This window comes from Panthera onca, chromosome X (assembly GCF_046562875.1).
Source record: "Panthera onca isolate mPanOnc1 chromosome X, mPanOnc1 haplotype 2, whole genome shotgun sequence".
In the NCBI taxonomy this organism is placed as follows: Eukaryota; Metazoa; Chordata; class Mammalia; order Carnivora; family Felidae; genus Panthera; species Panthera onca.
Genome location: NC_138357.1, coordinates 37,598,493 through 37,625,932, shown reverse-complemented (window position 1 = coordinate 37,625,932; position 27,440 = coordinate 37,598,493). Strand labels below are relative to the sequence as shown.

General features: G+C 41.6%; 2 protein-coding genes across 2 annotated transcripts in view; one reads left to right on the top strand and one right to left on the bottom strand.

Annotated features, from left to right (window-relative positions):
• The window catches only part of TRPC5 (transient receptor potential cation channel subfamily C member 5), a 271,580-nt gene that overhangs the window by 75,517 nt on the left and 168,623 nt on the right, over positions 1-27,440 (bottom strand). The gene's annotated exons all lie outside the window — the stretch shown is intronic.
• On the top strand, positions 400-26,903 carry TRPC5OS (TRPC5 opposite strand). The gene is made up of 4 exons (XM_081793503.1): positions 400-507; positions 10,084-10,130; positions 19,788-19,876; positions 24,860-26,903. Exon 4 carries the CDS (start codon positions 24,968-24,970, stop codon positions 25,301-25,303), a length of 336 nt encoding a protein of 111 aa, XP_081649629.1. The 5' UTR covers positions 400-507; positions 10,084-10,130; positions 19,788-19,876; positions 24,860-24,967; the 3' UTR covers positions 25,304-26,903.

The following is a 27,440-nucleotide window of genomic DNA, read 5'->3' as shown; positions in this document are numbered from 1 at the left end:
ATTTTTTTTGAAAATTTTGAAATTTTCTTCAAGATTTCAGTGTGTGCTAACCTCCCCACTCTCCAAGTTCCTGTAGCAGGTATAGAAAAATCAAAAAGAAGACTTGGGATACATTTTGTTCTCAGTTGTGCTTGGTTGGTCTCCCTGATTAGACTCTCAACTCCTGTAGGGCAGAGACCATGACCTACATCTCCCAGGTTTAGGGAGAAAGAAGGTCTTGCTACTATTAAACAAAGAAGGGATGTGTGTGTGTGTGTGTGTGTGTGTGTGTGTGTGTGTGTGTGTGAAGGGATAATGAATATCAGAAGTAAGGTCTTTGGGAGATAAATGAAATGCTTCAATGTTTCAATGTCCTCCTAAACAACAGAAGGACTATAGAAGAGAACTTGGGAAGAGAAAGGCAGAGATTTAGCCAGGGGACCTTCTACTGGGTGGCCACCATCTCTTAATTACCCAGACGAAAGAGGAAGTTACTTGCAATGTGATAGAAGCTCCTACAGTTGACAGGTAAGCCATTGGGATATGGCACTTCTATTTCTGAGGGCCATCTTTTTCTAATGACTCTGTGAAGGGCAACCCTTCACTCCCAAGATGAGTTCCTTCATAAACAATTCACCACTTGCAAGTGTTGGAGAGGACACTGAGCATAGATATGTTTTGCTAAGGGAGGAAGGGATGAGCTCTCTTTCCCCTTTGGGGAAAGCACTTGCCCTTCTCTTTCAGATGTCAGTTTTCACTTCTTATAATCTATATTTGGAGCCCTGTGTCCATTATTCAAATGGGATACATACTTCCTGTCACTGACAGAAATACCATTCAAGCCAATTCTCTTTGTTTCTTGCCAGCCAGGGGTGGAAAGCCTATGGCTCTTGCAACCACAATTTGGAGGAGGACCACAGACAAGTTAAGACCTAATAGCCTAAGGGAACAAGTGGATTCTCTCTCAAACTATCTTAGTTTCTGCGTAATGTAACTTCCAGATGATTCTGTTTCCGATGAGGATCAAGGTCATAACTGATCTACACTACCCAGACTTCCCTAGCAATGCTTACTTGCCTTAACTGTGGTTGTCATATGCTTCTCTGAAGAAATGAGGTACAAAATTGTAACCAACAGACTCAGAAATGCTGGGCTTCTGAAGAATATGGTGGTTGGTTTTGCTTTGCTTTGCTTTTCCTTTTTTCTTACAGTTCTTAATATTACTGGGGGCGTTTTAGTCACTCACAGCCACATTTCTTAGGTATCACACTGTGTAGTCACCATGCCCAAATACCGGGGAGCTTTGGTTTAACACTATTCTTAGGATTCAGTTTGCAAGACCTCATATTGCTGAGACAATGACCTATGCATGCTCAGATTTGTGTTGCAGAATGCTCTCCCAATCTTGGCCATATGGAAGATTAACTGGCAAAAGGGATGGCGATGTGGTGGCAGAGCGGTTGGAGATGGTGGGGGGCTGATTAGAAGTCTGTTGTAACTTTCCAAGTGAGAGGTAACAGGGCCTGAATTAGAGTGGTGGGAGTTGAAAGGAGACAATGATTATGGAGATATCTTGGAGGTGGATATGACAATATTTGGCACTCAACTGCACGAAGGGGTGTAAGGTAAAGGAGAGTTGAGGGTATCTCTGCCATTATGTCATATAAGGGAACAGGTGGAGGACTGGGTTTGGGACAGATACTGAGAAGTTCGTTTTAGGTATGGTTGACTTATGGTCCAGATTTGTCTGATATCGAAGGAATTCCCAGGACATGGGATTTCCAGTGCTCAAACCTGGAAAGTCCTGGGCAAACTGAGATGAGTTGGTCACACTAAGTTTAGGATCTGTTGTGGGGGGTTGGGGGCAGGATCCTGGTAGCTCAGTCGGTTAAGCATCTAACTCTTGATTTTGGTTCAGGTCATGATCTCAGGGTTGTGAGATCGAGCCCTGTGAGATCGAGCCTCTGCGCTAGGCACGGAGCCTGCTTAAGTTTCTCTCTACCTCTCCCTTTGTTCTTCCCCTGCTTGCTTTCTCTTTCAAAAAAAAAAAAAAAGATTAAAAAAAAGATATGTTGGATTTGAGGTGTATGCAGACAGTGTCCGGGAGGTGTTTGGGCATGTAGAAGCGGTGTGTACAAAGGACATCAGAGTCAAGAGGCATAGTTTGGGGGGTTGCCTATGACAAAAGATGGGTGACACTACAGGACTGGGGATAATAACTAAGGGAGAATACACAGCATGAGATTATACCTCTCTCAAATCCCCTGTGCAATTCTAGATCCTTGTGAACATAAATGAATGAATAACATAATTGACTAAGAGTAAGAGGTGAGTGAATAAGACAGCAGGCTGCCCTTTGAGGCACCTGTACCTGTACAGGTTGGCTGTGGAAAGAAATCTGAGGCTGAGCCACAAGAGGGCAAAAGAGAACCAGAAGGGATGATGATGTGAAAAAATGTCAGGGAGGAAGGGAATTTCAAAAGGGTGGAGGTTAGGAAGATTAATATTGAGGACAGGAGATTGGTTCTGGTAATTCATGTATCACTGATCACCTACAAGAGAACAGTTTCTGTGGAGTCCTAGAGTCTGTGGCGTTCTGAAATCAGATTATAAGATGCTGATCAGAGAAAGAGAAGAAAGGAAGTATGAGTAGCATAGATTCGTCTTTCTCCCACCAATGAGGGGAAGAGAAAGAATAGTTTTCTCCTTTAAATACCAGCTCAAGATCCAACTCTTTTTTTATGTATATTTTCTGAGAGAGAGAGAGAGAGAGAGACAGAGAGAGCATAAGCTGGGGAGGGGCAGAGAGAGAGAGAGTGGGAGAGAATAGCAAACAGACTCCACTCTGTCAGCACAGAGCCTGACGTGGGGCTGGAACTCACGAGCCATGAGATCATGACCTGAGCCAAAACCAAGAGTTGGACGTTTAACCGACTGAACCACCCAGGCACCCCAAGATCCAGCTCTTCTTAAGTTTTTCGGAATTATTGCCATGCCTGCTGTTCTCCTCCTTCTCAAAGTCCCCACAGCACCAGGGGCTATACCACACTATGTAGGAAAAAATATAACTATGTGTGATATACTTCTTTATTTTCTAGTAGCTTCAGTGTGCGTGTTTAGTCTCGCTCCGAAACTCTGAGCTTCCCTAGGGCAGAGACCATGGCTTAGATCTCCCATAGTGCCCACAAGAAAGGCCTTCAAGAATATTTGCTAGTTGTTAAGTTGGGAAGGGTGGAAAGATTCTCTAGTTCACATCTTCTCGACCTCCACGGTATTTGCATTTTGGGCAGGATAAGTCTTTGTTCTGGGATACTGTCCTGAGCACTGTTAGGGTGTTTAGTTGTATCCCTGACCCTTACCCACTAGTTGCTAGTGGCACTTTCTTATCACCACCCTACAGTTGTGACAACCGAAAATATTTCCAGAGGTTGCCAAATGTCTCCCAGGGAGGGTGTGGGAATTGACTCAGTTGAGATCCACTAATCTAGGTGACCTGAGCCTAGCTTAGTTACCCCCTTGTCCTTCAGCAGGGGCAATCCAAAGCCGTTTCCCATCGAAAAACATTGGTGTCCAGTTCACAGCCTCCAAAGGGGATGTATAACTTTCCCTGGTTACTCACTTTCAGTTCTGAAACCCTTAAACTCATTTCTTTCTCTGCCTCTCCCTGGAGTGAGTTAATGGCTCAGTGCTCGCACTTAAACACAAAGTACTGAAATGATGTCAACACACTTCCCTTATGATCCTGAATATCAAAGCAAAGCCAGAGACATCTAATTACAGTAGTGGTTTGTAATGTTTCTACAACTGTAAGTGAAGCATTTATTAATTTGTTCACAACGTGTAACTAGTAGTTACTAATACTCATTCTTTTCAAAGTGTTTTTCAAATATTTATATTATAACTCTGTCTGTAGCCTCCTCAGAGAATGGTCAGAGGTTGGGGGACTCGGAGAAAGAGAAGATGTATAAAATAAAGGTACAGGAGTTTTCAGTGCCTGAGCAGAGTGGAGAACCCAGGAGTCCTGGGCTCTCATTCTTTAGGTTAAACCTGAAGTGTCTTCCTGACATTTTTATGTATCATCCCAGTGGGGCCCATGGTTCCCCAAAGACATTTCATGTGGGTTGAGCTCGACTGGGGGTGAGGATAAGGAAAAAAAATGATATCTTGTCCTGTTCTATCACCATTTTCCAGAACCTCAGAAGGTTCCTTGGTAGTGCCCTATGAATCTTCCTACTGCTGCTTTCTGGGAAAGTGCAGTAAACCAGTCAGTACATTTTTATCGAGTACATGATAAATACTCTTAAGACACCAAAAAGTGTTATGAATAAAAGGAGTAAGGTTGAGCAAGGCATAGCTCATTCTTCCTGGTTCTTACTGGAGCATGTTAATTTATTGAACTAAGAATTTTCCATATATTCTTGGATTTTGGCTCCACGACAGCCTTATGGAATAGATATTATCAGTATCTGGCCTCTTTTTTACAGGACAGAAAATATGAGGCTCAGTGATGTTAAATCACATGCCAAGGGCATATAGCTACAAAGTTACAGAGCTGCGATCCAAACCCATTCGATCTAACTCCAAAGTCTGTGCTCCTATACACTATGCTAATGTGATTCATTTATCTGGTCCACTTTCTCTCCATTTTGTTTTTCAAATGGGTAAGCGATTCCATTTTATAGAAGGAAGAACTGTGGACCAGAAAGTATAAATGACTTGCCCGGGATGACATGGTGGTGGTGGTGGTGGTGATGGTGGGGGTAACCGGAGTGGAAGAAGCTAGAAAAACACATTTTGTTTCTTATACTGCGTGTGCTTTTTCTCCTTATCACATTATTTCTGGTTTAGAAGACAAGATACCTCTCATTCTAGGAAACAATCAAAGAACTAGAAAGGGAAGCCTGCCATTGATTGTGTGATATTGAATTTCTGAATTCTGTGGCACTGACAAATCAGGTGATGGAGCCATTTTCTTTCCCAATGGATATTGGAGATACTTCTTTCCCATTGGATAATGGATATTGGAGTTAGCCTGCCAGCAGGCTTTGAGGGGAGAGTACATTGCGTCCCTTCAGGATCTTCCAGGAGGATTGAAGACTATACTGAATATATAGAATATAAATAAGAAGGGAGAATATTGAAAGAATATACTATACACTTTGACCAGAGAGCGGGGCTAGAGAATTTAGCTGCCACCAAAGGAGAGGTTCTCTATAACATTACTAAGTTGCTTCTGAGTCACTTTGAGGAGAGAGAGGGAGGAGAAATGCAGAACCAACTGGCATCTCCCAAGACTTAACTGAGTGATGGTTGGGTACCTGGAATAACCTTGGAATTCCCCTTTACGCCCTTATGCAATGAACTCCCTCCCATCATTGGGTCAAGGTGAATAAATTAAAGGGATGGGGCTAGGCTTTTGTTTCCCCGAGACTTAGTTTTATTTTTGTTTGATATAGATAGCATATTTACATGCAAGAATTCACTGTTCTGTTGCAGAATGTGGATTATTAAGCATTATCATTTCTCACAACCCCAGGGATTACTGTAAATCCTCAGAGAATTTTGTTACATTCAACAGTCATAAACCTGGTTATTCTTACCCTTTCTCAGTAATTTACCAGGAAAGAATCTTCACGAAGTGTCCTTTTTTGCTTCTTTTCCCACAAAAGTGGTCATAGCTCAGAGGTTTTATACAATTGTAACCATCTTTTCCTTTCCAGCCATTGTCCATGCCACACGCCTGGAGGTCTGTCACCAAATTTTCACACTTTCTTTCCCATCAAAATCATCTCTTTCCCATCCTCATGAAGTGGGCAGAACTGAATAATAAAGACTGAGCTGGTGATGAGTGGCTTTAGTAAAGGAATCTGAAGATCCTTAAAGCTCTTTCCTTCATTCTCTGAGGTTTCTAAGGCCAGACATCAGTCCTGTAGTGTGGTGACCCTGGAAAGCACTTGGGCTCTGGAGTCCATCAGTTCTGGGCTGGAATCCTATCTCGGCCAGTTACAGCCATGTGATCTTCAGCAACAATCTGTTTCCATCTTTGTAAAGTGAGGATGGTATTCATTTGTTGCTGCTGTTTTTCTGACCACCCGGCCATTTGCCTAGCTCTTTCCCCCCAATTCCTTCAGCTATTCTTTCATTTTGAGCTTTTCCCATCACTTTTGACTCCGCCCTGTGATTTTGTAGGCTACAGATTGTTCTTATCTACACTTCAACTCATTGCTGTGCAGACCTGCCCTTGGTTTTGTTTCTAGAATGAAAACCCCACGAGGGCTAGGGCTGTGGTTATTTGTGCTTACCATCATATTCCCAGAACCCAGCACCATATCAGGCACATAGCAGGTGATCAATCCACTTTTATGGGATTAATGAATGAATAAATGAATGAATGAATTTCCAGATCCCAGTGCCCAGATCAGTCCCTTTGACCTACTGTGGTACGCAGCCTGATATAAGGAGTGGTTATATTCTACAAGATCAGGCCCTGTTCAGGCACTAGCCTGTGAATCTTGCCATGGATAGTACCCACAGATCTCAGCTCATTCAGGGCTGATACTGAGTCATCCTGTACTTGCAGGGTTAATAGGACTGTACAGGCCTCTTTAAGTTGAGAAGGATGGCAAAAATGATTAGCTGAGCCAAAGTGAACAAATGCTCTGAGTTCAGCCTTGTGAAGCTTATTTATACTCCCTTTAGTGCAGTTGTGGTGTGTTTGACATCTTTCTTCTTAACTGCCAATTGCACGTAAGGGCAAAAGCTGTAGGGGTATCTCCTGCACTTGAGTTACTGCAAAAACTGTAGGGGTATCTCCTGCACTTGAGTTACATGCAAAAGCTGCAGGTGTATCTCTTGCACTTGCTGCAAAAGCTGTTGATGTATGTACCTCCCGGACTTGAGGTACGTGCAAAGTTGTTGACGTACCTCCTGGACTTGGTTGCGTGCAAAAGCTGTGGGAATGCCTAGTACCTCCTGTACTGGAGAACCCTTTCTTCTATATCTGTTACAAACTTGTTACAAAATGTAAGTGTCCTAGAAGGAGTTGCAAGACCACCTTGACTAAGCAAAAAGGTTCCGGGTCGTGTGTTACCTAAAAGAGGGTCCCCTGGTTTCTTGGGGGGTTATCAATTCAGGGGTTGCTTCCTGTGTTACAGTATAAATACATCTGGCTGCAGTGAGGCTAGAAGGAGTTTATTTCCTGTTGCAGTTGGATAAGGTAGGATTATGTCCGTTCTTTTTTATGTCCAAGAGTGCAGCCTGAAACTGCAGGATAATTGAGGTAACGGCAGAGGCAAACTAGTGAGGGTGGGGGTGAGAGCTGAAGGGAGGTTTTTTAAAAAACTTTTTTCAACATTTTAATTTATTTCTGAGAGAGACATAGCGTGAGCGGGGGAGGGGCAGAGAGCGAGGGAGACACAGAATCCGAAGCAGGCTGCAGGCTCTAAGCTGTTTGCACAGATCCTGACGTGGGGCTCAAACCCACAAACTGTGAGATCGTGACCTGAGCTGAAGTTGGACGCTTAGCCAACTGAGTCACCCAGGTGCCTCGAGCTGAAGGGAGTTTTTAATTGAAGTTACTTTTAGTAAAGAGGCCTTAGGCATGTACAGTCCTATTAACTGCAATTTAGTCAAGGTCTAACCAATGGTTAATTAAGGCAAAGTCAGGGCTTATCCAGGAGCACAGTCTAGATAAGGCCTAGATAAGGCCTAGTTGGGGCTCAAACCTAATTAAGCCATGGCCTTGGCATAGTTAGGCCTAACCAGGGCGCAGCCAGGTTCAAAGCCTAGTTAAGGCCTAGTCAGCCTGAGGGCTAGTCAGCCCAGATAAGATAAAACTAGAGCCTAAGCCTACTTATGGCCTAGTTGCCCAGTTACAGTCTGGATAACACAGTTAAGGCCCTGCCAGGGCCTAAACATAGTTAAGGTCTAGTCAGAGTCTAGTTAAGGCACAGCCAGGGCTTAAATGTAGTTAATTACTAGTCAGAGTATAGTTAGGTTTAGTCAGAGCATGGTTAAGGCCTATTAGGGTCTTATTAAAGTTTAGCCAAGTCCTAAGCCTAGTTAAAAGCTAGCTAGCTTGGTTAAGGCCTCATCAGAGTGTTGTCAAAGCACAATCAGTGCCCTAGCCTAGTTTAGGTCCAGGCAAACACCAGTTAAGGCCTAGCTAGGACCCAAGCCTAGTTAAGTCCTAGTCCTAGTCTATTTAGGTCCTAGTAAGGGGATAAAAAAAAGTTTAGTTCTAGTCAGAGCTTAGTTAAGACTTAGCTAGGGTCGAAACCTAGTTAAACTATAATCCGAGCTAGTTAAGTTCTAGTCAGGGCTTCAGCCTAGTTGAGTGTTAGAGCCCAGTGAATGCCCAGCCAGGATGTAAGCCTAGTTTAGATTTTGTTAAACTCTAGTTAAAGCCTTGTCAGTGTTTAAGCCTATTTAAGGTCTGTCCAGAGCCCAGATAAAGCCTAACCTTAGTTAAATATTAGTCAGAAACAAGTTAAGGTATAGCCAGGGCCTAAGCTTAGTCAAGGCCTACCCAGAGGTCTGTTAAGATATAGGCAGGGCCTAAGCCTAGTTAAAAGCTAACCAACATGGTGTAAGATCTCCTCAGAGTATGAAAAGGACTAGCTGTGGATTAAACCTAGTTTGTGTTTAGTCAGAGACCAGTTAGGGCCAAATTCTATTTAAGTTTCAGTCAGAAACTACTTGAGACAGATCCAGGGCCTAAGGTTATTCAAACCTAGTCAGAACCTAGTAAGGCCTAGTCAGTCTTGTTAAGGTATTCAGAGAACCCAAACCTAGTTAAAAGCTAGCCAGCCCAGTTGAGGCCTAACTAGGGGTAAAGCCTAGTTCAGGCCTAGTCAGAGCCCAGTGAAGGTTTATTCAGAACCGAAGAGTCTAGTAAATGTATAGCAAGAACCTGAGACTAGTTAAGGGATAGTTTGTCAAGTTAAGGCCTAGTGAGTTTATTTAAGGCCCAGCTAGGGCCAAAGCCCAGTTGAGGCTTCATCAGCTCAGTTAAGGCCTAGTCAGGGCTCATTTGAGGCTTAGGGTTCATTCAGTTCAGGCCCAATCAGAGCCTAAGACTGGTTAAAGATTAGCCAGCCCACATAAACATAGTTTAGGCCTAGCTAGAACCTATTTAAATCCTAGCCAGGGTCAAAGTATAGTCAAGGTGTAGTTGGAGTCTAATTAAGGCCTAGGGAAGCCATAGTCAGAGTCTAGTTAAGGGATATCAAGTTCCTAAGCCCAGCTAAGACTTAATCAGCCTAGTCAGAGCCCAGCCTAGCCACGGACCAAGCCTCATTAACATATAGTCAGAGTGTAGTTAGGGCGCAGCCAGGACCTAAGTCTAGAGAAGACATAGATAGCCAGAGTCTCATTTAAGGCATAACAAGGGCCTGAGTCTGTTTAAGGTCTATTTAACCCAGTTAAAGCCCAGAAGGGGCTAAACTTAGCTTTGTCCTAATCAGAGTGTAGTTAAGTCTAAGCCGGGGCCTAGGCCTAGTTAATGCCTAGTTAGAGTTTAGTTATGGGGAAGCCAGGGCCTACGTCTAGTTAAGGCCTAGTCATCCCAGTTAAGGCCTATTTAGGCCTTCACTTTGTTCAAGGCTAGTCAAGACTAGCATAACCAATTTATACCAGTTTGCCCAAGACTTTCCATATTTAGCAAAGTTCTGGGTCCTAGAAAATCCCTTAGCCTCTGGTAAACCAAACTGATTGGTCGCTCTAGTCAGGGTCTTTAAAAACAACTTTTCTTTGCCTTGGAATTTACAAAACATATTTGTAGTGTATAGTTTTAGTTTATAGTTTACAAAACAGATTTTCAACATTATTTCATTTGATTATTAGCGCATCTGTTTGAGATGGTTGTTATCATCATCCCTAATACACAGATGAATAAATTCCAGTTTACAGGGAAGTGCCTTCCTTGATGCTGTCTGGTCAGTGTCAAAGGCAGAGTTGAAATCAAAATTCAAAATGTTTGAATTCAAAAGTCAGGTTGTTCTTTTTTTTAAGCTACAGCAAAGGGGCATCTCCCCATAATTAACAGTTGTCTGAGTTACAAAAGTAATACTTGCTCAACGTGTTATCATCATCCTTATTTTTCAGATCAGGAAAGTGAGTTATCTATTGTGAGCTGAAGTGGCCTGCCCAAGGTAAGAAACCTTTTAAACTTGAACTCAGTTTCTTCTGCCTCCGAATCTCTTTTTTCTTTCCCCTTTAAAAATAACCTCTCTTTTTCCTCCATCCTCCTTCCTTCCTCAGTGTCAAACACTTCAGTAGGTGTCTGTCAGGTGTCAGAGGTGCTTACCTACGTCTATTATCTGAAGTCCCTCAGGCATTTGGTAGGCTGTACTCGCAGTGACACTTCCGGTTTCAGCCTGAGGTTTATTTATTGAACTGATGCTTGTCGTCTCATCAGGGGGGTGTTTGTTGAGTCTGGCAGCAGAGCTGACTTTGGTAGTAGAGTCAAGCCTCAAGTACTTGACCTGCTGTGATCAAAGGATGGAGACACTGAAGGTAAACTTGGTCTGCTCGGTAATTCTTGGGAGGGCGACTTGATGCATCCATGTCGTAATGACATTTTGGGGACTAGGGAAAGAGATCAGGCCTCCCTCTCCGTTACTGTGGATTCAGCTGCCAGAAGGCACTGAGAACTTGGCTTGCCTTTTCCCGGCTGTGCCATTTCTGTTGCCTCCTGTAAGCCTACCAGGGGTGACAGGTGTCTCTGTGAAAAAGCCTGTATGTAAATATAGCTGTATCTTCCACTATGTTATCCTGAGGACAAAATAGTTGCCACCCCCGCAGAATGTAGCAGCTTCTGGATTGGATGCCAATGGTAGCAATGTGCCAAGCATGAAGTATCCTGTTCCCCCCACCTCTGCCAAGGCAACACCAGCTTCCTCTTCAGTGGTACATTTAAAGAGACAGCCTCCATTCTTCTTGTGTGGCAGTGATAGAGGGTGAGAGCTTTCAACGTGGTTGATTGGTGGCTTGGATGGTGGCACTGTGGACGAGGCCACTCGGATGCACTTTTGGTAGAGATGCTTTCTTGGACTGGGATTTCCTGCTTTCTGCTGTTAAGTTGCTTTGGAGAACGATTTGGTTTACTGTCTCGTGCGAGAGGAAGACAGAGCTGGTTAGCAAGAAACAAATGATTTATTCGGCTGAGCAGCTGGTAGATTCAAACGTTGCTTTCTTTCTCGAAGAGAGCGCCATTTGGGAACGGCATTATTTTCTCTGACATTCACATGGTGCTTCCCCACATGAACTCAGGTCTTTAGATGACTTCATGTGTTTGTATCTCCATGAGCTGGTGAAACACATTTAGCTTCAAGGCATTGTGGCATAGGCAGGGCATATCTCTCTCCTAACAAAAGATCTGGAAGGCCTTTCCTTGAGGACTGGGGGCTCTGCAATGTAACGTTGGAGGCTATGGAAAAAGAGCAGAGAACTAGGTTTCTGATTCTATCACATTCTAGCTATGTGACATCGTCTTCACTCTCTGGATGTCAATTTTCCTAAATGGAAAATGGAGGCAATAAACTCTGTGTTGCCCTTGTCTATGCCATATGGTAACTGTGAAGATCAGATGATGAAATAATAATGTGAAAACATAGAAAAAGTATAAAGTCCTATAAAAATGTTAAAGGATTATTAGTCCTGTTATTCACTCAACAACTATTTATTAAGTACCCACTAGGCACCCTTAAACAAAACAGAGATCACTGTCCTGTTGGGGTTTACCTTCTAGAGAGGGGCACCATTAAAAAAATAATAATCATGATAAATAAGTAAGCTGTACGATATGTATAGAAAGTGATACGTTATAAGAACCGTGAAAAAATAGAACAGAATAAGGAATAAGGAAGACCCAGGCATGCCAGGTGGGGAAGGGGAAGTTAAATTTTTAAAAGGGTGGCATGTGTAGTGCTCACTGAGAAGGTGAGACGTAAGCAAAGGGTTTGAAGGGGGTGAGGAATTTGGTCATTCAGATACCTGAGCTGAGAACATTCCAGGCAGAAGGAACAGCCAGTGCAAAGTGCCTACGGAGGAAGTGGGCTGGGAGAGTTTGGGGAATGGCAAAGTGGCCAGAGGGGCTGGAACAGAGGGAGGGGGAGAGAAGTAGAAATGAAGTTGCAGGTTACATCTGGGAGGGCCACGCAGGCCATTATAAGGATCTGGGCTCTCTTTAGTCTGAAGGAAATGCAGAGCCATTAGAGGAGGAGAGATATGGTGTGACTTGTATTTTAAAGAGATCACTCTGGCTGTCGTGTTGAGAAGAGACTGGAGAGAGGCGCAGGACATCCTCTCAGGAGGCTGTCGAAATAAGCAAGGTGAGAGGTATATGGTGGTGGTTGACAATGACAAGTTATTAGATTTTGAATATATATATTTAATTTTTTTTAATGTGTATTTTTGAGAGACAGAGCACAAGGAGGGGAGGGGCAGAGGGAGGGAGACACAGAGTCCGAAGCAGGCTCCGGGCTCCCAGCTGTCAGCACAGAACCCGACGCGGCCCAGCACAACCCACGAAGCGTGAGATCATGACCTGAGCCGAAGTCAGACCCTTAACCGACTGAGCCACCCAGGCACCCCTAGATTTTATTTAAAATAAAATTATTTAAAATAAAATATTTTGAAGGTAGGGCCAAAAGGATGTTGGCTGTGGACTGTGGGGGAAAAAATGGAGTCAAAGATAAACTCAAGATTTTTTAGCCTGAGTAGTAAGAAGGATAGACTTGCCATCTACTGAGCTGGAGAAGGCTATAGGTAGAGTAGGTTTTGGAGGGAAGACCAAGGATCCAGTTTTGGGGATACTGAGTTTTAGATACCACATGTGAAGGCAATTAGATATACAAGGATGAAATTCTGGAGAAGAGTCTGAAGTAGCTAAATAAACTTGGGAGTCATCTGCATATAGGCGTTATTTACAGCCTGTGGGAGATCATCAAGGAAGTAGCTATCAGTGGAGAAGAGGACGACTTGGGGAGTGATCAGCCATGTCAAGTGTGGAAGCCACTGGGGACCTGGACAAGGGTACTTAAGTTGAGTAGCCATTATATTTAATGAAAAGTGTGTGTTTTAGAACAGAAATATTTAACCTGGTAATATCGAGCAAGCGTGCCTTGAGATTCCCGTCTCTAGCTAATATTAAAAAGGGAATTCCGCGAGTGATCCTGAAAGGACAACTTCATCCAGCCTTTTGCTTTCACTTGAGCAGCAGGCTGGTCTCATATTGGGAGGGCTCTTGCCAGACCAAAGAGCTGTGGCCCTGATGTGCTTTCCTGAGTGCCAAGCATATAGATAATGGGATGAACTATTCACCCATGTTTAAAATGCTAACCTTTGGCCCCTTCGGGAACCTCGAGTGGTGGAGGTTTGAAATCTTCAGAGGCAAAGGAAATAAGAAATTCATGCCCGAGGGCAAAGCATTTTTCTTTATAGGATATTAACAAGCATCTTCTCTGCCTCCCTTCCTCCAATTTATTCTGATTATATCTGTCTCAGAGGTCAAAAATGGAGAAGTGTTATTTTTTTATTTCCCTGGATCAGTATATGGTCTTTGGGTGATTTTACTGTTCCTTTAGGTTTTTGGCATCTTTCCTTTTCACTAGAGCGTTCTAACTGTAGGTGCACCCTGGGAACAATTGTATGTGAGGATGAGGACAATGAAATGGTTCCCCTCAAGGGGACTTGTGTCCTCTGAGCCACTTGGTCAGCCACCCACCACGGCCATCTTGTGTTCTTGTTGCCTTCTTAACACTGCTTCTTATTCTGCTGGTGATTGGGAGCTCCTCCCAGAGCATTACTAGGTAGACCCCAGTGTAAGGGACAGCACAGAGGGTCGAGAGAGCAAAGAATCAGATTCTTACTCTTGCTCTGCTACTAACCAGCTGGGTAATCCCGGCAACTCACTTATCATCTTTGGGTCTTTCACTTCCTCAGTCGTAAGAAAAGGAATAATCCTTATTGCACAGGATGTTATCAGGATTAAGTAAGTTAATGTATGTGAAGGTACTGGGGATGTAATTAGCAGTAGAAGGAAACCATGAAACACTGGAATGAACTGCCAAGGGAGGTTATGGATTCTTATCTTGAGATCCTTAAAAACAGAAACACTCTTCCTTTGACGGATAAGCAGTAAGCACATTTGCAGGCAGCAGGAAGAACTATATGACCTCTGATCTTTTTTCCAGGTGGAAAAAGAAATGAATCGGGTCTCTTCTGGCAAGCTGGCATTTGCCACAGAAACAGAGAGGAGGCCCTGACTGGTGCTTAGTTTTGCTTGTGTCAAACTTCTGAGAAGTATTCTTGGAACTCAGGGCTAAATCCAAGCTAGTATGGTAGAGGATAAAAAGTATACAAATATACTCATATATATGATATGATATATATATATATATATATATATATATATATATATATATATATATCATGCCCCCTTTCTCACCCAAATGATTCACATGAGAAGATCTGGAAGTCTGGGCTGGTTCAGGTGAAGTCATGCCAGACACGGGGTAATGGCCGTCATTATCTTGCCTTAGACTTTGCCAATCACTTTCCAAGTGTTTCCAAGGAATCGCTAGTTAAAGTTTTGAAAGATTCATTGCCATAAGGTCAAGTGGAGGGACTTCTCCACACAGCTGGCAAATACACTGGAGGAATAATAGCCAGTGAGCAGTCTGATGTGTAGCCAGCTTTTACCAGCCAGAGCTAGAAGCCAGAGTAAGCATGTGCTTCAAAGGCAAGAAGGAGTTAGGCAAGGAAGATCCACTAATCCTCAAGGATTCCCTACCTGATTGGTCTCAGGTCTCCTGAAAGGGTTAGGTGGGAGCAAGAGTTACAAGACAGTCCTGTTTTCTCATATCTTTACCCAAGTTCAAAGTCATGTCAGTTCTATCTATGAGATAAATCTGGTACTTCCTTCCAGTTTTTATTTTTATTATTATTTTTTTATTTTAGAAAGAAAAAGAGAGAGTGCATAAGTGGAGGAGAGGGGCAGAGAGAGTGGGTGAGAGAGAATCCCAAGCAGATTTCACAGTCGGCATAGAGCCGGACATGAGTCTCGATCCCACGACGCTGGGATCGTGACCTGAGCGGAAATCAAGAGTCAGATGCTCAACTGACTGAGCCACCCGGGTGCCCTCCTTCTAGTTTTTGTAATACCTGCAGCTATCTCCCCTCCTACCTTCCAGGGGTCACTAGACAGTACTCAGGATGCACCACACACTGTTTCCTGGATCCTGGAGTTTCTCCAGAACAATTACATTAGCTAGCATTTATTGAGAGCTTACTATATACCAGGCACCATTCTAAACTCATTGCATATATGAACTCCTCTTTCTCACAACTGTTATTACCTTCATTTTGAGGAAACTAAGGCAGAGGAGTTGAGCAGCCTTCCAGTTAGTAAGTAGAAAAGTTGAGATTCAAACATAGACCTGTTTGACACAGATCCTACCCTTACAACCACTGGCATCATATTACTGTCTCTCCCAAAGAAAATACACAAGTAAACAAACAAAAACAATTTGCCTTTTTCCTTCTCACAAATCTGGGGAAAGATGTGGAAATAGAATCCCTTTTCCTGTTACTCCCAAATTTTGTTTTTGTTTTCCTTACTTTAGACCCTGTCCTCTGCACTGATAATATTTGAAAGCCAAGAATCTTTTTAGAAGTATTACAGCTCCTTTCAGGCTCTCTGGGGGGCCTGGGGGCTTCTCACAACAGCCAAGATTCAGGGACAAGCCTCTGCAGGGTCCCACCAAGTCAAGATGGGGGGGGGCCTGTTTTCACGTTTGAATAGTGTTTTGAGGAAGCTATTTGTCTGTCTAGGAAAATAACGAAGAGATAAGTTTCAAAAGTGGTTGTTTTTCTCCGGTGACTAAGTCGTCTTTCTGAAGGGTAAGCAAGAATTTGTGATTCTCTCTGCAGCAGTGAGCAAATTTGGAGGAGGAGGAAAGAAATTCAGTAGACTTCAGTTTAAATTGACCATAAGGACATTTCCTACTCCCTCCTTTTTCCAGTTTCTGTTTTGAATTTTTCATATATTTTCAAGAAGGGACCATGTTTAGCTCCTCAGCTGCACAATCCTTTCCTTTCTCTCTTGATAAATTAAAGATGGTTCATGGGGATTTTAAATGTCAGATCCTATAACAGGCAAATGCCTTATTGCACACAGTTTTTTTTTTTAAAGGCAAAGGTTTGTTGCTTTTTAAAAAAGGAGTTTAAAGGGTAAATACTGTCGCGCTGTTCATTGTCGCCCCCAGAAAGCACCAGCTATGTCAAAATTATAAAATTTGACTTTTGGGGACAAGGACCTCTTGATGTTTCCTCAGGAGTGTGGAGGAAAGCAATGAGAAGTAATGTCTGAGGGGGTGCTTTTTTTTTTAAATCTATATTGAATGCATGTATCCAAATGGTGCTGCAGCACCAGAGAAGAAAACATTATGAAAAAATTTACTGTTCAGGGGCCCCTGGGTGGCTCAGTCAGTTAAGCATCAGACTTCGCCTCAGGTCATGATCTCACAGTTTGTGGGTTTGAGCCCCGCATCAGGCTCTGTGCTGACAGCTTGGAGCCTGGAGCCTGCTTTGGATTCTGTGTCTCCCCACTCTCTGCCCCTCCCCCGCCCGTGCTCTGTCTTTCTCTCTCAAAAATAAATAAACATTAAAAAAATTTAAAATAATAAAAGTTTACTGTTCGTAGATAGGAACCTGGCACCTACACTCACCAAAGGCACATTTTAATCTCTCCCACATAGCTGCCTCTGTTCCCCTTGGCTATGAACTAATTTACCTTGCCTGATGCAGAGAAGCTTATCAACTATAAACATAGACCCAGAGGACTTGGATTCCTTTGCTCCTTTTCCATCCTGCTGTTAGACACTTATTGCCGGTTTGCTAGTTATGAGCATCACAAAATAGCAGGGTAGGACTATCAGCTAAAAGAAAAATGATGGCTGTTGATTCGTTAGGCTGACAAAAATGTCATAAGAGTGAGATGAATAAAAACCTGTGGGGTTAAAGACCCTAGCTATCAGATGGCTAGCATGGCCTCTGCCCTTAGCTGTCTTTCTGTAAGATGTGGGTTATGTCATCTTGTGTCAATTTATAACTCCATCTCGCTATAAAGCTCTCTTGGTTTACTAAGCACTGACATGAGGACCCTTCTCTGTACCTTCGGACTTCACTCCATTTTCATTGGCTGTGATGACTGGCTTGCTAAACCCTGGCGAGACCCTCATCACTGTCTTGCTGTCCTTACTGGTGTTATAGGAAAGAGACCTGAAATTAAAAGTAAAACAATTTTTTGAGATATAACATACATATGGTGAAGTACACAAATTTTAAGGGTGCAGCTGATTTTTTTTTTAAATACTTATTTAAGTAATCTCTCCACCCAACGTGGGGCTTGAACTTATGACCCTGAGATCAAGAGTCTCATGCTCCTCTGACTGAGCCAGCCAGGCGCCCCCAGCTGAATGTTTTTTTTAAACATATATAATCAGGGGCGCTTGGGTGGTTCAGTTGGTTAAACATCCGACTTCAGCTCAGGTCATGATCTCACGGGTTTGTGAGTTCAAGCCCCACATTGGGCTCTGTGCTGACAGCTCAGAGCCTGGAGTCTGCTTTGGATTCTGTGTCTCCCTCTCTCTGCCCCTCCTCATGCTCTCTCTCTCTCAAAAATAAACACTAAAAAAAATTAAACATATATAATCATATCATGACACAGAACCTTTCCAGAACCTTAGAAAGCATTTTCATATCCCTTGCTAGTCAGTATCCTCCCACCCAAAGGTAACTACTTCGTTTACTTCCATTCCATAGATTTGTTTGCCTGTTTTAAAATTTCATGTAAATGGACTTATACAGTATGCACTTTTATACATCTGGTGCCTTTCCACATTCTTGTCCGTGCATTTTTGTGGGCATTTGTACACTTTTCTTTTGGCTGTATACTTAGGAATAGAATTGCAAGGTCATGCAATAGAGGTATGTTTGGTTTTAGTAGTTTTTTTTTTTTCATTTTTTTTCATGTTTATTTTTGGAAGACAGACAGAGTGTGAGCAGGGGAAGGACAGAGAGAGGGGGAGACACAGAATCTGAAGCAGCCTCCAGGCTCCGAGCTGTCAGCACAGAGCCTGATGAGGGGCTCGAACCCACGAGCCGCGAGATCATGACCTCTGAGCGGAACTCAGACGACTGAGCCACCCAGGTGCCCCGGTTTTAGTAGTTTTCTAAAGTAGTTGTACCAGTTAATACTTTTACCAACAATGTATGAGGGTTCCAACGCATGTTCTTCTCAATGCTTGGTATTGTTAAGTTTTTTTTTTCAAAGCTAAATATTCTGGTAGGCTTCTGTGTGTCCTATTGTGGTTTTAATTTGCATTTTTCTGATGAGCAGTAATGAAAACCTACTCACATGCTTGTGGGTCATTCAGATGTTCTCTTCTCTCACGTGCCATTTAATTCTTATAACATTAAAACACGGATTCTCTTTAAAACACGGATTCTCTTTTTTTCTTACTGATTTGAAAGAGTATAAAAATATAGGTATATACTGGATACGAGCCTTTCATTATGTGTACTTATTGTGAATATTTTTTCCCGGTCTGTGATTGGCCTTTTCACCCTCTTAAGGTGTCTTGTAATAAGTGGAAGTGCTTCATTTTTATGAAATCCAATTTATCAGTCTTCTTTCCTAGTTCATGTTTTCTTGTGTCAGATAAGAAATCTTTGCTTACCACGGTCATGAAGATATTTGCTTACAGTTTGATCTTGAAGATTTATTGTTTTATCGTTCATATTTAGGTCTAGGATCCATTTACAATTATTTTCAATTTTGGTATGTGATGTGAGGTAAGGGTCATGCTTCTGTTGATTTTTTTGTCCCTGTGCTAGTACCAAGCTGTTAAAATTATGTAGCTGTAAAACTAGCTTTGATATCTGATAGTATATGTCTTCCAACTTTGTTCTTCTTCAAGATGTTTTGGCTCTACTAAGCCCTTTGTATACCCTTGTATGTTTTATTTTATTTTATTTATTTTATTTTTTCTATTCTAATTTTATTTTATTTTAGAGAGGGAGAGAGCGGGCAGGGAAGGGGGGCAGAGAGAGAGAGAGAATCGTAAGCAGGCTCCATGCTCAGGGTGGAACCTGACGCGGGGCTCAATCCCACGATCCTGGGATCATGACCTGAGCTGAAATCAAGAGTCAGATGCTCAACCGACTGAGCCACCCAGGCGCCCCTCCTTGAATATTTTAGAATCTCTTTATCCAGAGTGCTCTTTGGGGACGGTTTTGAGCTTCTTGACTCATTAGCCACCCCACGCCCTCACAGTTTCAAAATCTAGGCAACATTTTGAAGGAGGCACTGGTAGTGTGCTTTGTGGCAGTCCCCTTCCCTCGAGTGAGAATTTGTCTCTGAAGTACCATGAGACTGTAGGAAATTCCACCCAGCTTTTCCCTGCTCAGAAAGGAGCCTAATTCAGCTGACTTCCAGGTGAAGAAAACTAGCCCTGCATTTCAGGCTTCTCTAATTTCCAATCCATTACACTAACCTCAAATGTTATGCAGAATTTTCCTTTTCCACTGTCGAGTCCCTCTGCCTTGTGGACAAAACTCATCTTCAACTTGTGCCCAGAATTAGCAGATGTCTCAGTGAAGCAAAAAACTCTCGAATACCAGGTCATTTAGGAAGGGTTCTGTGCTCTTTGAAATTTTAGTTCATCTTGTTCTTGTTTCCACAGATCAGGGATATCTTTACTTGTTGATTTTGCAGTTTCTTTTTGTTTTGTTTTCTTTCTTAGTTCGGACAGGACCATTCGCATCCCACGTGAACGTCCAGAGAACATTCCATAGAACCTTGACTTTCTCATCCATCTCGGCTCTATCACAGGTGAGTAGTTCATGAGTGTTTGGGCCAGTTCAGTAGGTCAGTGGAAGGGCAGATTAAATGGGACGCAACCTTTTTTTCACAGATCATGAGGATCCCTGAGGGCACTGCTCAGGATGTCTCCATCCCTCTGCCTTAGGACTCACAGTCAACTTGGATTTCAGCCAGTTTCCAGGGATGGCAAATGAGATTAACATTCTCAATTCTATCCCTGTTTAGAATTCTCAATTCTATCCCTGCTTAGAATGAGATGTCAGGTCTGGCCCGAGTGAGGCAAATTTTGCTCCTGCTCCCCTAGATGCAACCTCTATTCTGTTTTTTTTTTTCATCATAGATCATTTTGCATTCTCTAGGATGGCATATGAATGGAATCATACAGCGTGCATTCTTTCATGTCTGACTTCTTTCATTAAGTATAATGTTTTTGATATGCATTCATGCTGTGGTCCCTATCAGTATTGGCTTTCTTTTTCTTGCTGATTGGTATTACGTTGTACGAATATACCACATTTTGTTCATCCGTTCTCTTTTTGATTGACAGCTGTTTTTTTGTGCTATTATGCACTATTATGCATAAAGCTGCTATAACCATTCTTCTGAAAGTCTTTTTGTGAATTTCATTTCGCTGGGGTAAATACCTTGGAGTGGAATTGCTGGGATCAAGTGTGTGCTTGCTTAGTTTTATAAGAAACTGCAAGACATTTTCAAAGAGGTTGTACCCTTTTACACTCCCGCCGGCAATGTGTGAGAATTCTGGTTACTTTACATCTTTGGTCAACATCAGGTGTTGTCAGTCGTTAATGTTAGCCAGTTTAGAGTATTATTGTGAAGTTAACTCGTGTATCTTTGATGACTAATGATGTTGAATATGCCTTCATGTGCTTATTAGCTATTTATTTTTCTTCCTTTGTGAAATGTTTGTCCATATCTTCCCAGTTTTTAATTGGTTTATATCTTTTTATTATTGAGTTGTAGGGGCACTGTTTTTTTTTTATTGAGGTATAACTGACATACAACATTAGATTAATTTCAGCTGCACAAGAGAATGATTTGATCTTTGTATATATTGTAAAATATTCACCACAATACATGTCATTAACATCTGGTTACCGTACATAGTTACAAAACACTTTTTTTTGTTATGATAATTTTTGAGACCTACTCTCTTACTAACTTTCAAATATGCAGTCCAATATTATTCACTTTAGTCCTCATGTTGTACATTACATCCCCATGACGTATTTATTTTACAACTGAAAGTTGGTACCTTTTGGCTCCATTCACCCATTTCCCCCACAGCCCATCCCCCAGTAGGGGCTCTTTGTATATTCTGGTTATAAGTTCTTTGTCAGATATCTGCTTTGTGACTATTTTCTCAGACGGTGGACTGCTGCTCATCTTGTTTCTGGTGTGTTTTGATGAATCGGTTTATCTTTGTTACCCCTTGCTACCCCGGCTGCAACTTAATAATATTTACTGAATGAAAGAGCTAGTAGTAGTTGTCTCTCCCTCCAACCTATCGGTACAATAATGCAAAAATGCACCGTATGCTTGAGAAAGGGATGGTCAGGGGAGTTTTTTAGGCTTGAGGGTCAGAAATCTGAGGAGATTATCTTTAAACTGAGACCAGAATGACAGGAAGCCATCCATTTTTTTTTCCCTGGGGAAAAGGGATCCCAGGTAGAGGGAATAGCTAATAAAAAGGCCTTTAAGGAACCTTCATAACACCGTTGGTGGAAATATAAATTGGTGCAACCACTGTGGAAAACATACGGAGGTTCTTCAAAAAACTAAAAATAGAACTACCCTATGAGAACAGTGATTCCACTTCTGGGTATTTATCTGATGAAAAGAAAAACACGAATCGGAAGAGATTCATTCACTGCAGCATTATATAATAGCTAAGACCTGGAAGCATCATACATGTCTATCAATGGATGAATGGATAAAGAAGATGTGGTATATATACACGATAGAATACTACTCAGCCATAAAAAGAAAGAGGCCTTGCCATTTGCAACAACAGGGAAGGACCTTGAGGGTATTATGCTCAGTGAAATAAGTCAGGCAGAGAAAGACAAATCCTATATGATTTCACTTATATATGTGAAATCTAAAAAACAAAACAAATGAATAAACAAAACAAAGCAAAAGTCATAAATACAAACAGATCAGTGGTTACCAGAGCAGAAGGGGGTTGGGGGTTGGGTGAAAAGGGTGAAGGGGGTTAATTGTATGCTGATGGGTGGTAACTAGATTTATTGTGGGGATCGCTTTGTAATATATGCAAATATCGAATTATTATGTTGTACACCTGAAACGAATTTCATGTTATATGCCAATTTGACCTCAATAAAACACAAATAAAAATAAAAAACGAAATACGTAAGAGTTATATAAAAAAAAGGGCCCTTAATGTAAGTTGAGGCTAGGCACAAACTATCCAAAATACCCTTTTAAGCAAACTAAGGTGTCAGAAGTTGGTTGCTTTAAAAATTACCACAACTGGAATACCCTGATGCTATACTCTTCCTCTTTCTTAGTACTACAGTACTTAGTAGTTTTTCAACATCCTCCTTGCCTTCCCTAAACCCCCAGGTCCTAGGTTTCAAGATGCTCTGAAGATAGGAATTGTGGATTAGTTAACACGATGGTCAACAGGGTTAAGGCTAGGTCAGGAATTTTTTCCCCCTTAAAGGTGACCAAGTGATAGAAGAAATAAATCAAGGTTTGCGTATGTAATAAGTAGCTACATTTATCTTTATAAAACAGCAAAATATGAAGTGTGCTACCTCTCTGCATTTTACATTTAGATTGTAGAACATAAAAGTTTGTCAAATCAATATCAATTCATTAAGTGGAATACAATCTATTTTGGCAGTTTTGCCCAGTTTCGGGAGAGATGGAAGAAAAGATGATGGGAAGGGATAGTGGAAGATGGAGATACAGAGAGAGTCAAGTAGAATGAAACACAGAGGTGAATAAATGGAGGTGTATTGAGCAAGAGGAGAAATAAAAAGAGTTCTAGTGGGAGGTAGAGAAGCTGAGAAACAAAATGGGTAAAAGAGAAGCCAGAAGTCAAATAAGTTTTGTGCGAGTATATTTGTCTTGTGCCCTTGGGCTAAAGGTGTCATAATAGGTTATTGCTTCCTTTGAAAAATGTGATGGTACTCCCTAGTAATATTTAACACACACCTTTCTTTTGTGTTTCCCTTCCGAAGAGCTGATATATGCTCTACAGTAATGCCAAATTCCTTGCATGATTTCTTTCCATTATTTCCTTCCACCAAACTGCTTTTTCTCTAATCAAAAAGCAGAGATTCTTTAAGTTAATAAAATAACCTCTAATATCCATTCTCCCAAATTTCAGAGGGGAAGTTACCTCCAACCATAATTGTGCCTTCTGGTCATCATGGCTGTGATCCTTACCGGGGCAAACTTTATGTGTACTGTCAGGATTTTTGGACAAAGAAAAATGTGTGGTTCCGAAAAAACTTATGCTAAATGGAGATAGTATATAAGTGAGTGGGTCAAAGCAGGTCCCGTGGAGACCAGCAAGCTCCATGTGAAAATCACAGATCCTCTGGCCAGTGGTTCATTGTACTCTGATAAAGGTCTAAGGAGTACAGTTAGCTGGAGGTAATGCCTGTGGTTTTTGGGCCCCACTCTGGTCAGAATTGTTAGAAAAGGGTATTGATAGATCTGGCAATATCCTAAAGGAGTGAGACAGATAGCTGCTCCCTAATACTTTCTACTAGGAAACGCTTGACTGAGGCTGGAGAAATAAAACCAGCCCAATTTGTAGGACTGGTGGCTAGAAATTCAATGTGTATATATACCAACAAAAATAATTGGTCAAAGGTATATAGCTAAACTGGTCAGCCATGGACTGGAGATGTATGCCATAATAAATGGAAAATTACAGACTGGACTATTGCAGGAAAAACAATCTGGTGAAGGGAGATATGAAAATAAATCAACGAAAGAAATTTAGCAATTTATGTAGGATATATACCAACTCATCAGAATGGAAAGACAGAATATTAAAAGAGGAGATAATCTGACCCCCCAAACTAATGTAGACTCTACAGTCTTGGGGACTCTAAGTCCCAACTCAGCTCCTTTGTCAGTTCAATTTAAGGTTGCAAAATGAGCACGTGAAGCCTCAGGACTTATGGACATGAATGTCCTAGATGAGGAAGAGTGGGGAGAAAAGTATGAATCAAACAAACGAATTAGCAATACGACGAGACATGTCAAATTATGAAAAATTTGCATCTGCAACAAACTCATTTTTAAGAGGTCATGTTAAACCAGACACATATATGAAGTAGATTATACTGGGCCAATCTTTAGATTTTTTTGAAACAACGAATATTGCCTCATACAAGTATAAACTGAGGAAGAGGTTTTGCAGAGCACGCCAGACATGCAGATGAGAATCGTATGTCCACGGCTTTAGACAAAATTGAAGGAACTAGCTGCTAGATGTGAAATATTGGCAGTAATAGGAAATGACCAAGGAACTACCGTTATAACAGAAGTTGTCCAAAATTTGACAAAAGACAACGGCTGTGGGACTTTCATTTCACAAATTCCCCAGGCTGGAGGGGCAGCTGGAAACCTTAATGAATGGGATGCTAAAAACACAGAAAGAATTAGCAGCACCAGATACAAGTGGCAATGGGGTAAAGTGCTAATAAAGACAGAATTAATTGAAAGACTCTGAGTGAATATAACTTCCTCTATAGAGATGTTCGTGAAAGACGGACAAGTAACCTATACTCTCTTTGCCCTCAATTCCTCTATGAAGAGAGAACGAGAAGTATAAAGGAAAGAGAGTGGAGTAGTAGATCCTCATAAGGCCAACAAAAAGGAGGATCAGTAACTAGGGATGCTCTTTTAACTTCATCCTATAGCCAGAAACTGTGGGATAGATAAAGCCTCAAGGATACTAATCTTTATGTTTCTCTTTTCTATTATTAGATCTGCTTTGTTTTCCAACCATAGTACCATTGCCAGTCCCACAGGATCCATTGTCACCAAGAGCTACAGCTTTTAATAATATTTATCTACTGAGGAGGTCATTGAGGTATGGAGTCCGTATCAATCCCTGTGCTGATTGATGGGCTTGTTGATTGTATTGCCCAGCTAATAAGGATCGCTGAAGAGCTTTTACAGCTGATTGCACGAGAGCAAATGCCTTGTGCAGAGCAAAATGGTGCAGCGCAAGTGATGGGAGAAGCTGCGTCTTCTCCTCAAGAAGAAGATACGCTGCCAGAGCTCGCTGAGCTCTCAGATTTAGAATCAATACTTACACCAAGAGATGATGAAGACCTAATCCTTGACATAGATCAAGCAATGTTAGACATAGAAGACTTATATGAAGATGTTCTCTCTGGCCTAAACGATGACTTAAGAAGTGGATAAGACCACATGCCCCCACCGGCACGTGAGAACAGATAGTTTTTCTGTTTTAAAGATATTTTGATTTTTCTGAGTGTTAGCAATGAGTTTTCTCCTAGTTCCGTACATTTTCATTATTAATACCTTATAGAACAAGTAATATTAGATTTACTGCCAGTAGAAGCTGGTCTCTTTTCCTCTTTATATTCCTTTTAAAAGCTCTGACTTGAGCCTTATGATTCCTTCCCTGCTTGCACTTGTTCACCTGTTAGAATTCCTAATAACAGAAGCAAACAATAGCATAACAAGAAATTTCTCACTTAACAATGGAGTGAAGACCTCATGGATAGATCACATTTTGGAACCCAATTTCACTGTGCTATGAATGGAAACCTAAAAAGGAATATCCCCCATGATGGTATTATAGTGTATACATCACACAGAACGACATTGGGACACTTTTACTGGAAAAGGTATAACTACTTACTAGGCCTTGAGGAGAGGATGTGTCAACTAAAGGGTGCAATTTTGAAAAAGCTGATAAACTGTAGAAAAGTTTTCGGATAACTTTTGTCAGGGAGAAACCTTTGAAAAAGCTGAGGCCAAGAGGTTCCGATGCACGACTGTTCCCTCAAATGCACACTACAATGAGTCTTCCATATGGTTTCCCAAATGGAAAGGACAAATTATACCAGATAACAAAGAGAGTAGTACTATCACTGGAAGGCCTAAACAAAGCCCTACAAGGGCTGTTCACCAATGGAGAGTCAAATGCTTTATGGCATAGGCTCAGAGATGATGGTCCACAAATGGAAGGGGATAAAGTATATCTTCTTTAGTATAGTTAGATTTATAAAGAATAGTTGATAGGCTTATTATAGTTAACCTGCTGCACCCTTGACACAGAAATCTTAACTATTACGATATGGGAGCAATAATTAACTTAAATAAAATATGGACTGGTATTTAGCCACAATAATTCTAGAAATACCAGAAGGGTAAAATGGAGTAGTTGGAGGACTGCCCCCCCATATCAAAACAGAAAGAGACCCAATAAATTTATGGGGAATTCATTGGTCATACTAATTCCCATGCCATTCAGTAGTCTCATTTCCATTTGGAAAAACAGCTACCCTTCATACAAGCGCATGGACACTGTGGTCCTCCTTCCTAGGGAATGGCCTTTGCATCTCTTAACACGGCCCACAACTCGGCAAAGACATAAAAGTGTCGCTAGGACAAACTGACATATGCAAATTGTGAAGAAATGACATATAGAAGCTCATCCATGTGGATGGAAACCAGACTATACCAATTCATATAGAGTAGTAAAGCATATTATTGTCAAAAAGATTGAAATACAGATGCTGCATCTAATCCTAAGCGAGGTCTACATACATAGACAATTAGCTGCTTTTAAAGGCAAATGGAGGGTGGAAATTATAGACTACACAGCCAGGTCTTGTTTGGATGAGCAGTAGCAGGAGGGACATAAATCAGTTTGCCACAGAATTTCAGGATAAGTACATGTAACAAATTGAAGAAAAAGACTGCTGTATCAAAAAAAAAAAAAAGCTACCAAAGACCCTTTTGAAAATCAGAAGAACTTACGGAGCGACTCAAACATGTTAGCATGAGAAAGTTCCACAGAAGACTGCTATGTTGAAAGACTGAAAGAGTAGAGGAGGATCCAGGACACTTGGACGGATGAACAAAGACAAAGAGGAGAAATCCAAGTTTTATCATCAAGCAACTACTGTGGATAATGACAAGCCATACCAGACAACAGATTGAGGGACTTTGCTGTTGTACTAATTGGACAAATTGAGCATTACTTTCCTTGGGTAGGGGACTCTAACTATGCAGTTATGTCCAAAATGGAAAATAAGAGATGCAATGCAAAGGGACTGTGCCAAATTAACTAAAATATAGCACTGGGAAAACAAGAAGAAATGGTTCATCCCATCATTCCATTAAGAGCACTTTTCTAAAGGAAGATTAGTGGTAACAGTTAAACAAGGAAATCTATACATGTAGCAACCAAGAAGAATAACAGAGAAATTGGATAAAAGTGAAAAGATAGAATCTATGCTTTAATTAAAGGTTTAGAAACAGCCAGGGAAGCTATATACTCTCCCACTAGGAATTTGGACTTTAGGAA

Excerpts from the sequence above, each read along its gene's own strand:
- TRPC5OS (XM_081793503.1), top strand. The coding sequence starts at position 24,968 with ATGGAGTCCGTATCAATCCCTGTGCTGATTGATGGGCTTGTTGATTGT.